We start from the raw sequence: 12,749 nt of genomic DNA, 5'->3' as shown, positions 1-12,749 counted from the left end.
GGGAACAGTAATCAGTCAGTTAACGGAAAAGGCGAAGCCGGGGGCGGGGGCAGGGGGGGTCATAGCAAAGTGAAACATTTTTAACGGACACATCGAAGCGTATTCATTCATCAGCCATCTGAAGCAGGCCAGACCCTTTCCTCCGGGTGCACGGTGGTAGAGGTTGGAGACTCATCATCTTTCTGTACAAACTGCACCCACGATGCACTGACTGTGGTTTTCTTTCTTTCTTTTTTCTTTCTTTCTTTCTTTCTTTCTTTCTTTCTTTCTTTCTTTCTTTCTTTTAAGAGGAATGGGAACCTAAAGATGCTTAAATAGCAGCTGGAGGATTTTTACCATTGTTCTCAATGATTTGGACCCACACACAGTCCAGCCAGTGTTTGCCCAGACTCGCCTCTCTCCGGTCTTTCCAAACTATGAAGGAAAAAAAACAAACAAACCACTTTTTCCTGCTCATATTCCATCATCTGTAACAGTGAATTCCATTCTGTCGAATTAAAGAACAAGTCGAGTATAGCTGGCATTGTCCATCTGGGGAACCAACAGCGGCTCCCAGGCCCCTGGGGGCTCAGCGGCGGGGACCAGGGTGTGGGGCAGACCCGGCCAGCCCCAGCCGGTCCCCGCCCGTGCCTGGCAGCCACAGGGTCATGACGGGTCAGCCCAGCAAACAGTGGATCCCTTGCAGAAAATTTCTAGGCAGCTAAATTTGTAGGTAGTTTTGTGCAAGATCAGGTCCCATCCGAGTGGAATTTCCACTTTAGACAAGCACGAGCTAGCATCAAAGGCTTTGGCCGAGTTACGGAAGAAAAACTTAAAGTTGAGACACTTGTTCCTCTAAACTCAGTTCCTCTGTGAGCAGAGAGAGGGCCGCCTTCCTTAGATCTTCATGGGACCCAGGAGCACAGGTGGGGAACGATGGAGGCCACACAGCCTGCCAGGCCCCCTGCCAGCTCTGGCCTTCCTCTGCCTCTCTGGGCCTCAGTTTCCCCTTCTGGAAACGAGGGGGCGATCCGCTGGGTTCTGAGGCCTGCGAAGGGTGAGCCCTTCCGCGCCCTGCCCCATACAGAGACTGTGAGGCTTCCAGACCCTCCACCCATCCACACCGAGGTGCCGGGAACTCGTAGGAGAGTCAGACTGAGATTGTATTCAGTGAGGTGATAGGTGCTCCAGTCGGGCCCCACTGGGAGCCGGGCCCCTGGGCAGAGGTCCCGGCACACGCTCTGTGTGCTCTATCCCGCCCACCCAGCTCTGGTGTTCACACCCCGACAGACGACGGCTGCCACTCAGAAAGGGTCCTGCCTTCCATCCCGTCCCACCCTGCGTTGTGAGTGACGGCAGGAGACTTCTCCCCAGCGGCCTTTCCGAGGAAAGAGCGGGGCCAGCCCCGCCTGGCCCTGGTGACTTGTTCCAGGCCCGTCCCCTCTGCAGGCCGCCAAGGCCCGCACCACACGAGTAAGGCGCCCAGGCCAGCAGAGACGCCCCCCTGGGGAGGCCACCTGGGACTCTGCTTTGCGGCCACGCTGGAGCTGGGGCCAGAGGCCTTCCAGAGCGGTTGGTTGTGCTGTGCGAGGACGGGAAGAGGCTCTCTCAGATGGCGCATGGGTGTGGGAGGAGCCGACACAGAATCCTTGCTTTTTCCAGTGCAGATCAGCAGGTTGGGTAAATTGGCAGCTAATTGAAGCTACAGGGTATCTGGTGAGTTTCCATCCTAGGTGCTAAAGGATGTAAAAATCGAAAGCAATTCAACTTTGCGCTAATTGGTTTTATGTAGTGCCGCGTTAAAATTAAACTTTCCCAAAATGTGTTAACACGTTATTGCCTATGGTTCACCTCTGATATTCAGACACGCGTTAGGGTTAAATCATGCTAAAATATCTTGTTTTCTATCTAATAGCACCTAAATGAAATAATCACAGGGTAGTGTGCTGTCTAATTACAAGATATAATTACAACCTTGGAATTTTTGAAAAAACTCTGTTCATTATGATAAACCTACTAGGAGACCCAGTCTGAAATCTCTTTTTCCTTCAAACTGTTTTAAAACCGGCCGGCTATCTCTGTCTGGCCCTCTCTCTCCTCCTTCACCTGGGAGGAACGGAGCCCAGATCGGTCCTGAACCTGCCACTTCACGTCCCCAAGCCTCCCGTTTCCCAGTCCGGGAGATGACGGGGGTCAAGGGAGTGACCTTCCTCCCAGGTTGGAGGGGCCAGGGGAGGCGGGGGCTGCCTTGTACCAACAGCAGGGTTAGCGATCTACCATTATTCTCGTGAGTCCGGCCGACAGGCCCCATTCTACAGGGGAGTGGGCCGGGGGGAGCCCAAGGCAGGGGTGAGCAGGGGCAAAAGCAGGGCTTAGGCCCGGGAGGGGAGCGCGCGGCCGCCGGGCTGTGCCCGTCTACCCCATGCTGCCCATTCGAAAGCTCCTTTCTCACCACCTCTCGGTTTCTGTGGGGCTTTTTCTCCCCCAGAAAGAAGCTGGTGCTGAGACTTCTTCCTTTTACTCGGCTTTACTGCGGATTCAGCCCCAAATTGTGCACTGCTGGAGGCCAATGCGACGCACCTTCAAAGCCTACGATGAGGGCGGGACGGGGCTCTTGAGCGTGGCTGATTTCCGGAAGGTAAGCTCAGCTGTTGGGCGTCTGCGGCGTCCGAACGGGGAGCAGCGGCCAGAAGACCTCAAAAGAGGACCCCTCACCCCCCGCCCCCCGGCAGAGGCCCCGGTGTGAGCGGCTGTCCCGGACCTCACTTCCTTGGGACCCCCAAGTTATCGAGGGCTACGTCCACCTGCCCCACACCTGCAGACCCCAGGTTCTCCTCCCTGAAGGTTTCTAGAACCCCGTGGGGACATGACCTGAGGGCTCAGGTCACCACCACAGGTGCCAGTGCTCCTTGGAGCCCAGACTGGCTGCATGGGGGAGCCGGGGCCTGCATCCGCCCCGCAAGACCCACAGAGCAGGCGGCCACATCGAGGAGCTAAACAAAGCAGGGTCCCCGCTGTGGCCACCGAGGCAGCAGAGCCCAGCACTGCCTCCCGAGAGCCGGTCACTAGCTCCTCTCTGCCTCTTGCCCCCCGTGTGCTGCTGGCCACCTCCCACAGCAGCCGGCCGGTCCAGCAAATAATTGAGGTCCAGACATTAGATTCAAAATCACGTATTACAGTCAGAAAAGAACAGTCACGACGTCAGACAGACACAAAGGGTTATGACCTTGAAATGCACTTACAAAAAAATTGTCCCTTAGTTTCATCTCTGCTTCAACTAAACAAAAAAAGTAAAACCCTCTTGTTGTAAGCCGGGAAGATGAATAGCACGGGGTGGGCGGGCAGGGCTGCAGGAAGGAGGAGGGCCGGTCCCCGCAGCCCTCGGGGACACCTGCCCTCAGGGCTCCCCCCCCCGCCCCCCCCCCCCCCCCCCCGCCGTGACTTTCCAGTTCACACTGTCTGTCTTGTCTTTGGGCTCAAGTCAGCTCTCAGCCCCGGGGTCCCCTTCAGTCTCCAGCAAAGAGGAAGGAGGCGGCTGGGGTCCCGTCTGCGTCCCAGGAACCGGGGTGGGTGGCAGAGGGAGGGGGGCACTAGAGGGGCAGCCGGGCCTCAGCAGAGCCTGAGCCAGAGGCCAGCTGGGTGCCGAGGACTCTCCTCAGACACCCAGGCTCAGCTTCCTCGTCTGCTGCCAGCCCTCGGCCCCACAGATGGGGACCGTCGCCCGCTGCCCGGAGGAACCCCGGGACCTTCCAGCCGCACGTTCTAGTCCCCTCTTAGAAACAAATCACAACACAAAGCATCGGTAGGAAATTAAGTTGCAACTTAGTCTCCGCTTTTACTTCCGGCGGGGGAACGCATGTAAGGGATCTCAGCTGTGGGTAACAGCGGGGACCCGGTGGCTGAAACACAGTGGAAGTCCGTTTCCCTCTCACTTGAAACAAGTCACGAGCTAGGAAGCCAGAGCCAGCACGGGGCTGGACAGCCACTGGGGCCTTCATTTTTTATGCTCTGCCACCCTCAGCACCTGGCTTCCGTCCACGAAGTCGCCTCATGGTCTCTGGTGGCTGCTGGGGCTCTAGCATCGCCTCCATATTCCCGGCCGCAGAGAAAAGGAGGAGAGGAGAAGGGGAAGGGCCTCCTCTCTAGAGGAGGCTTCCCAGAAGTCCCACATCACATTCCCGCTTAGGTGTCACTGGCCAGGACGTACCTAGCCCCAAAAGAGGCCGAGAAGTGTTGCCTTGTAGCTGGAGACACAGGGATCTGCTCACTGAGGAGGAAGGGGCAGTTGCTGTCGGGTGGGCAGCTAGCTCTGCCGGGGGCTGTGGCGCTGCGGGATCCGCCACGCCCCGCGCCCTGCACCTGCAGCCCTCCCCTCCTCCCCAACCCTAGCGAAGGCCCTGTGGCCAGGTCTCCCTTCCAGCCCTCTCTACTCTCCGTCCAGGCCTTGTCTGAACGCATGGACCAGCCTCACCACCCTGCAGGGAGGCAACGGTTATTAACCTCCTGTTCTGGGAGGGCTGGGGGGGCTGGGAGGGGGGGAACCAGCACCTTCCCCTGTTCTGGAAGTCTTCCATTTTCACACCCACTGGCCCTTGGGAGGGTGAGGGCCTAGGAGAGAGGAGGTGGGAGGGAAGGAGGGAAGAGTGGGGGGAGAGGGAGGGAGAGGGAGGGGGATGTGCACCGAGGGAGAGGACCGCTCGGGGCAACTTTGGAGGTGGGCCTTTCAGAGGAGGAGAGGCGGGTGGGTCCCAGCCCCTTCCTGGCTGCCCGCCCCCTCGAGTGTCACCGACACCAGCGGGGGCTGCTCTCCTCTCCGACAGGTCCTGAGACAGCACAGCATCAACCTCTCGGAGGAGGAGTTCTTCCACATCCTGGAGTATTATGACAAGACACTGTCTTCCAAAATCTCCTACAACGACTTCCTGCGGGCCTTCCTCCAGTAGGCGGCCGACGGGTGCCTCCAGTTCAGATGGGTGGGGACCACGTGGCCTGTCCCTAAGACGAATGAGATCACAGAATCGGGGGCGGGGGGAGGGGGGTGGCTCCAGAAACACACGCAACCCCGTGTCTTTCCCGGCGGTTAAGGCTTTGCACTGCCCCGCGGCCATAGCTTCAGCCACAGCTCCGCCCCACGGAGCCACAGGACCCTTCACTCAGTTGGAGCAAATAAAATGTTAGTCTTTGCAGAAATGATTCGTAAGACTTCAAAAGAACCACCAATGATAAAATGCTTAGAAACTTAGATTTCTGGAGGTTTCATTCATGACAGCCTGCATAGTTGCCTAGGGGAGACCAGAGGCCTTCCTGCCTCCCTGATTGGATCTGTGTCTCTGCTGGGCTTGTCTGCATGGCTGTTGCTCTGTCCCTAGGGACGCAGGCGCCAGCCTGACTTCACGGTGGGGCAGCCCACGTCTAAGGCCTTGTCCCTGTTCAGCCTTTCCAGGGCCCCGCCCAGCGGGCAGCTGATTAGAAGCACCCACCAGTGACCTTTTGGGGAGGGACCCTTCCTCAGACATGACGGGTCTGACAAGCCAAGAGAACTTTCCAATCCCTGCGACCCTTACCACCTTTTGTGAAGCAAATGGAAGAGAGACGTAGAGTTTGCTGCCTTCTGGAAGGTTCTAGAAGGAACTGGGAGGAGGTACCCCCGAGTCGTGTGGCCACTGGCCATCAGGGAGGGGTGGGAGCAAGGAGTCCCCTCTGTCACACCACCCCAGGTGGCTCCAGAGGAGAAGCAGCGCCAGAACCTCAGGTCCAAGACCCCTCCCCACCGGGGGCCCACGGAGGCAGCAGCTCGAAGTACGCAGAATTTCCAGGAGGGGCGGGTCTCGGCCTCCCCGCTGGAAGCCAGTGAGGTGTGGGGAGAAGAGCCACGCCCACCACAGGCCCTCTCTTTCCATAAAGGTGTTTTGCGGACACCTTGGTCTCCCCGTGTGCTGGGTCCCAGCCTCAGCTCGGCCAGGACCCCCGGGCCCAGAGGGGTGAGCTCGCGCTGGAGGCTGCCCCGTCAGCCCGGAGCCAGGAGGAGGCCCCCTCTGCCAGATGCTCGCCTTGGGGGTAGTCACAGGCCCCGGAGCGCCGGCTCTGCTCCGGCCCAGCCTCGGGTAGCCCCGGACCCCCAGGCTGGACTCGGAGGCGGGGAGAATCCTCTCTTGGCTTCACTGCGTTTGGTTTTTCTCGCTAATCGACCTGAACTGGTGCAGCTGTGGAAATTCGCTCTCGGCCAGACTCTGTGGGTCTGAGGGCCTCACCAAGATGGGGCCTGAAGAAACACACAGGACTTAGTTTCCTTGTGAGGGAGGCCCAGCCACCAGGAGGGCGGCTTCGCAGGGCCCTGGCCAGCGGCCTTGATTCTCCTCCCTTTCCTGTGGCCTTCACCCAGTTCTCGGGAAGTAGGGGCCAGCGCTAACTGTCCTGGGGGCACTCCGACCCCCTGGCCACACCCCCTGGCAAGATGGGGTCCCACCCCCACTGGAGATATGGCAACACCGAGGCCCGTGCTGAGAGAGGCAGGGAGGCCCCCGTGGCAGGCGAAGGCAGTGGCAGGTTGGCCCTGGGGAGTGAGACTTCCCCAGCCCGGCAAGGGGGCGTCGAGGGTGAGGCTACGGGGGCTCTGGCCAGGGCAGGGGATGCCCCAAGATCCCAGAGAACCTGGGGGCCCAGAGGAATCTCGGGGAGGAAGATGCCCGCTGCAGGGAAGGGGTGCCCAGGCGGCCTGAGTGCAGGGAGCAGGAGAGAGGGCCATGGCCCCTGCTGACCCCAAGTGGGTGTCGTGTCGCGGGGATGGCCCTGGCCCCGGCCCCAGCAGCTCTTCCTAAGAGTGACAGGCGGGTGGGTACCCTTCCCGGGTGCCCCTGCCCTATTGTTCAAGGCCCTGCCTACGCGCCCAGCCGCAGTCTCCCCCCAGCGGGCTTGCTCCCAGCCTCGCATGCTACACCTGCTGTTTCTCCCACCTGCTCCTCAGGAAATGCCGACATGTCCTTCAGAACTCATCTCAGAGCCCCCTCTTGCAGGAAGCCTTCCTGACCTCCCAAGGCCGAGCCAGACCTTTAGTCTCATGCCGTCCAGCGGCCTTGTGGGTCCGTCGTTGAGGGGCTTGGGGAGCCTCCAGGTCAAGAAGGGGCTTCAAGAGGCAAATGGCTCATCCTGACAAAAACAGGACTCTGTGTGCGGTCACAGCTGGCCAAGGCCAGGTAAGCACGCGGGCAGCGTTTTCAGGGCGGCTCCGCTGTTCGTGAGACTGGGTTCGAATTCTAGCTGTACCAGGAAACCCGGGCTCCTCTGAGCCTCAGTTTCCACTCTTGTAAATGAGCGATCAACTCAGAGCACATCGGGAGGGCCGAACGTGGAAACATCTAGCACGCAGCTTGGCACCAGGAAGTGCCCACACGTCTTCTCCTCCTCAAGCCAGTGTGGGCCGTCCGTGGGCTTGGCTCAGCGGTGGGGTTTCCTGGGGAGCTGGCAGAGTTCCCAAGCTGAGGGTTGCGGGCGAGTGGGCTACCAGCCGTCTCCTCCCTCCGCCCCAGAAGAGGTAGGCCAGCCACTTTCCTGATGCCTGGACCCTTCAAGCCTGAGTCAGGAGAACAGCGCTGGACTGAGGGGGTGTCCGGCCTCCCCCTGCCCATCCCCTGGCCTCTGTGCCACTTACCCCTCTGGACTGAGCCTCTACTTCTGTGTCTGCAAAATGAAGGTAATAACCCCTCTCTGCCTTCCTCTGGAACCATCTATCCGTGGGCCCGGCCAGCTGGCCAGTTCACCCTGTGCCCGGCCCCTAGAGCTCCCAAAACGGTAGGTCACAAGCAGTCGAAAGAGAGGAGGGTTAGGGCTCTGGCGGGGGAAGCCCTTGGTCTATGGGACCCCAAAGGGCCCCAGCCCTAAGCACAAAGCCTGGAGCTAGACCTCAGGACAGGATTTCGGCAAGGGGCCGAGAGGGAGGTCAGAATCCAAGACAGGAGGCTGAGAGGCCTGGACTGTTACCTAAAGGGGGATAAGTCCCAGATGGGACTGCCATCCCCCCCCACCCCTTCCCCGGGCCCTGCATCCCCGATCGGGTGTCTTCGGCTCTGGACAGCCTTCTCTGAGCGCCACCCAGCTAAGTGCAGTATCCCCTCTGAATCCTATCATGTTAGAAAGTTCAAGTCCCCATCTCTCCACCCCTGGTGGAGCTCCTCCTATCAGAACGAATGGCCCCAGTCGTCTCCCCTTCCTGTGTCTGTGCCCCTTGCATTTGATCTGGAAGCTCCTGTCTCTGAAGAAGCGACGTCCATTTCCCCGCTGCCTGAATCCAGGCTCAGCCACATGACTTACTCTGGCTTGCTCTTACTCTCGAGAAACGCCGGTGCTTTTCGGCTTCTTCGAGGCGGGGGGCTGGAAGGAACGTCACTAAGGCAGACCAGTGCCTTTTCTTCAACCCGTCTGAGAACAGAGTTCGCCAAAACCACCCGCCACAGTCCTGGGGGAGGCAGGTGCCTGCAGGGAGCAAGCAGCAGGGCCCAAGCGCTTGCTTGGGTGGAATTGTCCCACCAAACACCACACAAGCCAGTAAGAGGATTCAGCTGGAAAAGGTTAACGAGTTGCTAAAGGCCAGCCTGAGGATGTGAAGGCTCTGGGGGCTGTTGGCCCAGGGGCGTGTGCATCCTTCGGAAACGCCACCGGGAGCTCCCAGCAGTCGGGGAGAATCCAGAGGACGCTGCTTCTCTCCTGTTTCCCCAGTGATGCCGGCTGGGAGAAGAGAGCCTCAGCCGCTGCGAAAACTCTGCCCGAACCCCCCTCTTGTCGCTCAGAGGGAGCAGGAAGAGTAAGGTGCAGGACAACAAAGCTGTAGCCCGAGGGCACCAACTGGAACCCAGTGCGGGTGAGGGAGCCCATGAACAGAGAAGGCCCTGTTCCCGGGGGAGAGGCAGAAATTCGTGCTAGCTAGCAGTACGTCCGCAGGGGGCAAAAGGCGTCAGAATCAACGCTTTCAAAATTCTGGAAATTAACCAAGTATTTACATAGGAACCCAAGGAGCGTTTATTCAAGAAAAGCAGCTGAGTTTTAGAGGAAAAAAAAAAAAAAAAAAAAGAACAAGCTTTGTGACATGTTAACTTGTTCTAGTCCCATCGGCCATTCTCCAGCTCCACGATGGCCCAGGAAAGTAACAGCCTACCCTCTCCGTGCGCAGTGGCGGTCCCCAAGGGAGTAGAATAGAGCCGGAACACTTTGAAAGCCTCATTCCCAAAGAGTCGTCACATTTGATTCGCCTGGTGATTCCCTGGGAGACTGTCTGTACTGAACTGACTCAGAGATCGCTCAGGTACAAAAAAATCTTTTCCCGAGAGTCCAAAGGGCACGTTTGTCAAAAACAATTACCAGCAAGTATCTTAACTTTGCGGCTGCTTGAGGTAGTGGATAAAGTTGGGCCAACCAATTTAAGAAAACTTAAAAATAAGATGTTCACAGAGACTTTGAAAGGTTCCCAAGATTTTCCTCGGCATTCTAGAAGGCCGTGTGTGTGCACAGGGCTGGCACATGTCCAGGGATGTGCGCATGCTCAGAAAAGATATGAGAAGGACCTATGTTCGCACCTTTGCGTGACCTTAAGGCCCCGCACTAGCAGGAAATAAAAGCTAAGGCAGAGTTTTCAGCTACCTGGCTGCGTGTTGAAGACGTGACTCCACATACACGCAGAGCTCATCAGCAAAGTCTGAGTCACTGGTTCCAAGTGCTTAAGGGAATCTCTGCCCAATGTTTAGCTGACCACTAAGCTAACAGAAGAGACCTCAGTGGCCACACAGGAACAAAGAATATAGACGTTACAGAATTAGTTCAGAAAGGTAACTAAACAAACAACAACTACAACAGGCAACAATAACAAACCTTTGGAGGGAGCTAGAATCTAATTTCCAAAGTTGCTGCGTTATGTTATTTAAAATGTCCAGTGTTTAACAGTGAATCACAAGACATAAAAAGAAGAAAGTAGGGCCCAGACACAGGGGCAAAAGTAATCAATAAAAACTGTCCCCGAGGGTGGGGCGCCTAGGTGGCTCAGTCTGTTAAGCATCTGACTTGGTTTCGGCTCAGGTCATGGTCTTGCGTTTCGTGGGTTCGAGCCCCATGTCGGACTCTGTGCTGATAGTGCAGAGCCTGCTTGGGATTTTCTTTCTCTTCCTCTCTGCCCCTCCCTCTCTTGTCCTGTCTCTCTCAAAATGAATAAACTTAACAAAAATAAAAATAAAAAAAAACAAAACTATCCCCGAGGAAGCCCAGATGTTGGATTTAGTAGACAGATCTTTACGTTGACTATTTTAAATATATTCACATAGCTAAAGGGATGCATATCAGAATAACATCTCACCAGATTGAAAATATTACAAGTATTAAAGAGATTTAAAGCATTAAAAATAAATAGAAATTCTGGAGTTTGAAAACTGTAACATACTAAAAATTCACTGGAGGCAGGGGCTCCTGGATGGCTCAGTCATTTAAGCATCTGACTTCAGCTCAGGTCATGATCTCACGGTTCATGAGTTCAAGCCCCACGTCGGGCTCTGTGCTGACAACTCAGAGCCTGGAACCTGCTTCGGATTCTGTGTTTCCCTCTCTCTCTGCCCCTCCACTGCTCTCTCTCTCTCTCTCTCTCAAAAATAAATAAACATTGAAAAAAATTTTTTTTAATTCACTACAGGAACTTAACAGCAGATTTGAGCATGCAAAAGAAATAATCAGGAAACTTGACGATAAGTAAATTGAGATCATCCAGTCTGAAGAGCAGAAAGAAGACAATAAAGAGGGAAAATGAACAAAGCCTCAGAGACCTGTGGAGTATCATCAGGCATACCAGCATAAACACAATGGGAGGCCCAAAAGGAGAGGAGAAAGCAGGTGTCGGCAAGAATAGTTGGAGAAACAGTAGCCCCAAACTCCCCAAATTCGAAGGAAAATATGAATCTATGTATCCAAGTTCAATGAACCCTCAAGAGGACAGATTCTCAAGGAGAGCCGCACTTAGACCTATCGCATCAAACACAGGATCATCTCGATGCAGAAAAAGCATTTGACAAAATTCAGCATGGATTCATAGGGACAACTCTTAGCAAACTAGAGCAGAAGGGAATTCCTTCAACTGAGTAAAAGACATGTACCAAAAACTACAGCTAACACTCATCACGTATTCAACATCATACTGCAAGTCCTAGCCAGTGCACAAAAGCAAGAAAAACTAAAAGGAAAAATCAAAAATGGAAAGGAAGAAATAAAATTGTCTCGAGTTGCAGATGACATGATCGCCTAATAGGAAATTCCAAAGAACCCACCGAAAAGGCTAACTAAGCTAAGTGAATTACAAAGTCATTATGCAAAAGTCAATCGTATGCCTATGTACCCACAGTGAGCAACAGGAAATTAAAACTTTAAAAACAGTACTATTTGTAATATTCTCCCCAAAGAAGTACTTAGAAATAAATCTAACAAAATGTGTGAAGGATCTGTATGATGAAAACTGTAGGACATGGATGAAAGAAATCAAAGATCTAAACAAATGGAGAGAGAAATGTTTTTCATGAAACGAGGCTCACCATTGTTAAAATATCACTTCTCTCCAATTTCATTATAAATCCCTTAGAATCTCAAAATCTCCACAAGATCTATTTTATATGTCAACAAGTTCATTCAAAAATGTATATGGAAGGGCGCCTGGGGGGCTCGGTTGGTTAAGCATTCGACTGTGGCTCAGGTCATGATCTCACGGTTCATGAGTTTGAGCCCCACATCGGGTGAGCCCAAGCCCCTCTTCGGATGGGCTCAAGCTCTGCTTTGGGCTCTGCGGGATTCTTTCTCCCTCTCTCTCTCCCTCCCCCCCACTCCCTCCTCTCTCTCTGTCCCTCATGGGATTCTCTCTCTTTCTCCTCTCTCTCCCCTGCCCCCCTCCCTCCCTCCTCTCTCTCTGTTCCTCATGGAATTCTCTCTCTCCCTCTCTGCCCCTCACTCACTTGCACCCTCTCTCTCAAGAAAAAAAAAAAAAAAGATGTACATGGAAAGGTAAAGGAACCAGAAGAGCCCAAACTAATTCTGAAAAAGAACAAAATTGGACCTCTTACACTATCCAATTTCAAGATTTACCCATAAAGTTACAGTCATCACAAGAGAGAAGATACTGGCAACAGGACAGACATATCGATCAGTGGAAGAAAATAGAGAGCCCAAAAGTATGCCCAGACAAATACAGTCAACTGATTTTTGACAAATGCACAGAGGCAATTCAACGGAGAAAGAACATCCATATGTAAAAACATGAAACTTCCGCAAACCTCACACCTTACACCAAAATTAACTGAAAATGCATCATAGACCTGAATGTAAAACAAAAGACTATATACCTTCTACAAGAAAACATCAGAGAAAATCTGTAAGACCTTGAGTCTGGCGCTGAGTGTTTAGATACTACACCAAAAACATAACTCCTAAAAGAAAACATGGGTAAATTGGAGTTCAGCACAATTAGAAACTTTTGCTCTGAGAAACTGTGAAGGTGATGAAAAGACAACCCACAGACTAGAAGAAATGGTTTGCGAGTCACATATTCAGTTAAGGACTGTATCCAGGGGCACCTGGGTGGCTCAGTCGGTTGAGCGACTAACTTCCGCTCAGGTCATGATCTCATGGTTTGTGAGTTTGAGCCCCACGTAGGGCTCTGTGCTGAGAGCTCAGAGCCTGGAGCCTGCGTTGGATTCTGTGTCTCCCTCTCTCTCTGCCCCTCCCCCACTCATGCTCTGTCTCTCTCTGTCTCAGAA

At 54.5% G+C, this 12,749-nt stretch overlaps 1 protein-coding gene across 7 annotated transcripts in view; it reads left to right on the top strand.

Moving 5' to 3' along the window:
* Positions 1-5,187, top strand: part of EFCAB6 (EF-hand calcium binding domain 6) — a 251,139-nt gene extending 245,952 nt beyond the window's left edge. For 6 of the 7 annotated variants that reach the window (XM_047868126.1, XM_047868128.1, XM_047868127.1 and 3 more), the window contains 2 exons: positions 2,468-2,617; positions 4,800-5,187. In XM_047868126.1, coding sequence (XP_047724082.1) covers positions 2,468-2,617; positions 4,800-4,922 — 273 coding nt within the window. In that variant the 3' untranslated portion in view covers positions 4,923-5,187. Of the gene's footprint in view, positions 1-2,467; positions 2,618-4,799 lie in introns of those variants that run through there. The other variant, XM_047868130.1, reaches the window with a different exon arrangement.
* The last annotated feature ends 7,562 nt before the right edge of the window (positions 5,188-12,749 follow it).

The sequence above is a fragment of the Prionailurus viverrinus genome, chromosome B4 (genome assembly GCF_022837055.1).
Source record: "Prionailurus viverrinus isolate Anna chromosome B4, UM_Priviv_1.0, whole genome shotgun sequence".
Taxonomy (NCBI): Eukaryota; Metazoa; Chordata; class Mammalia; order Carnivora; family Felidae; genus Prionailurus; species Prionailurus viverrinus.
This window is presented reverse-complemented; position numbering and strand designations above follow the sequence as displayed.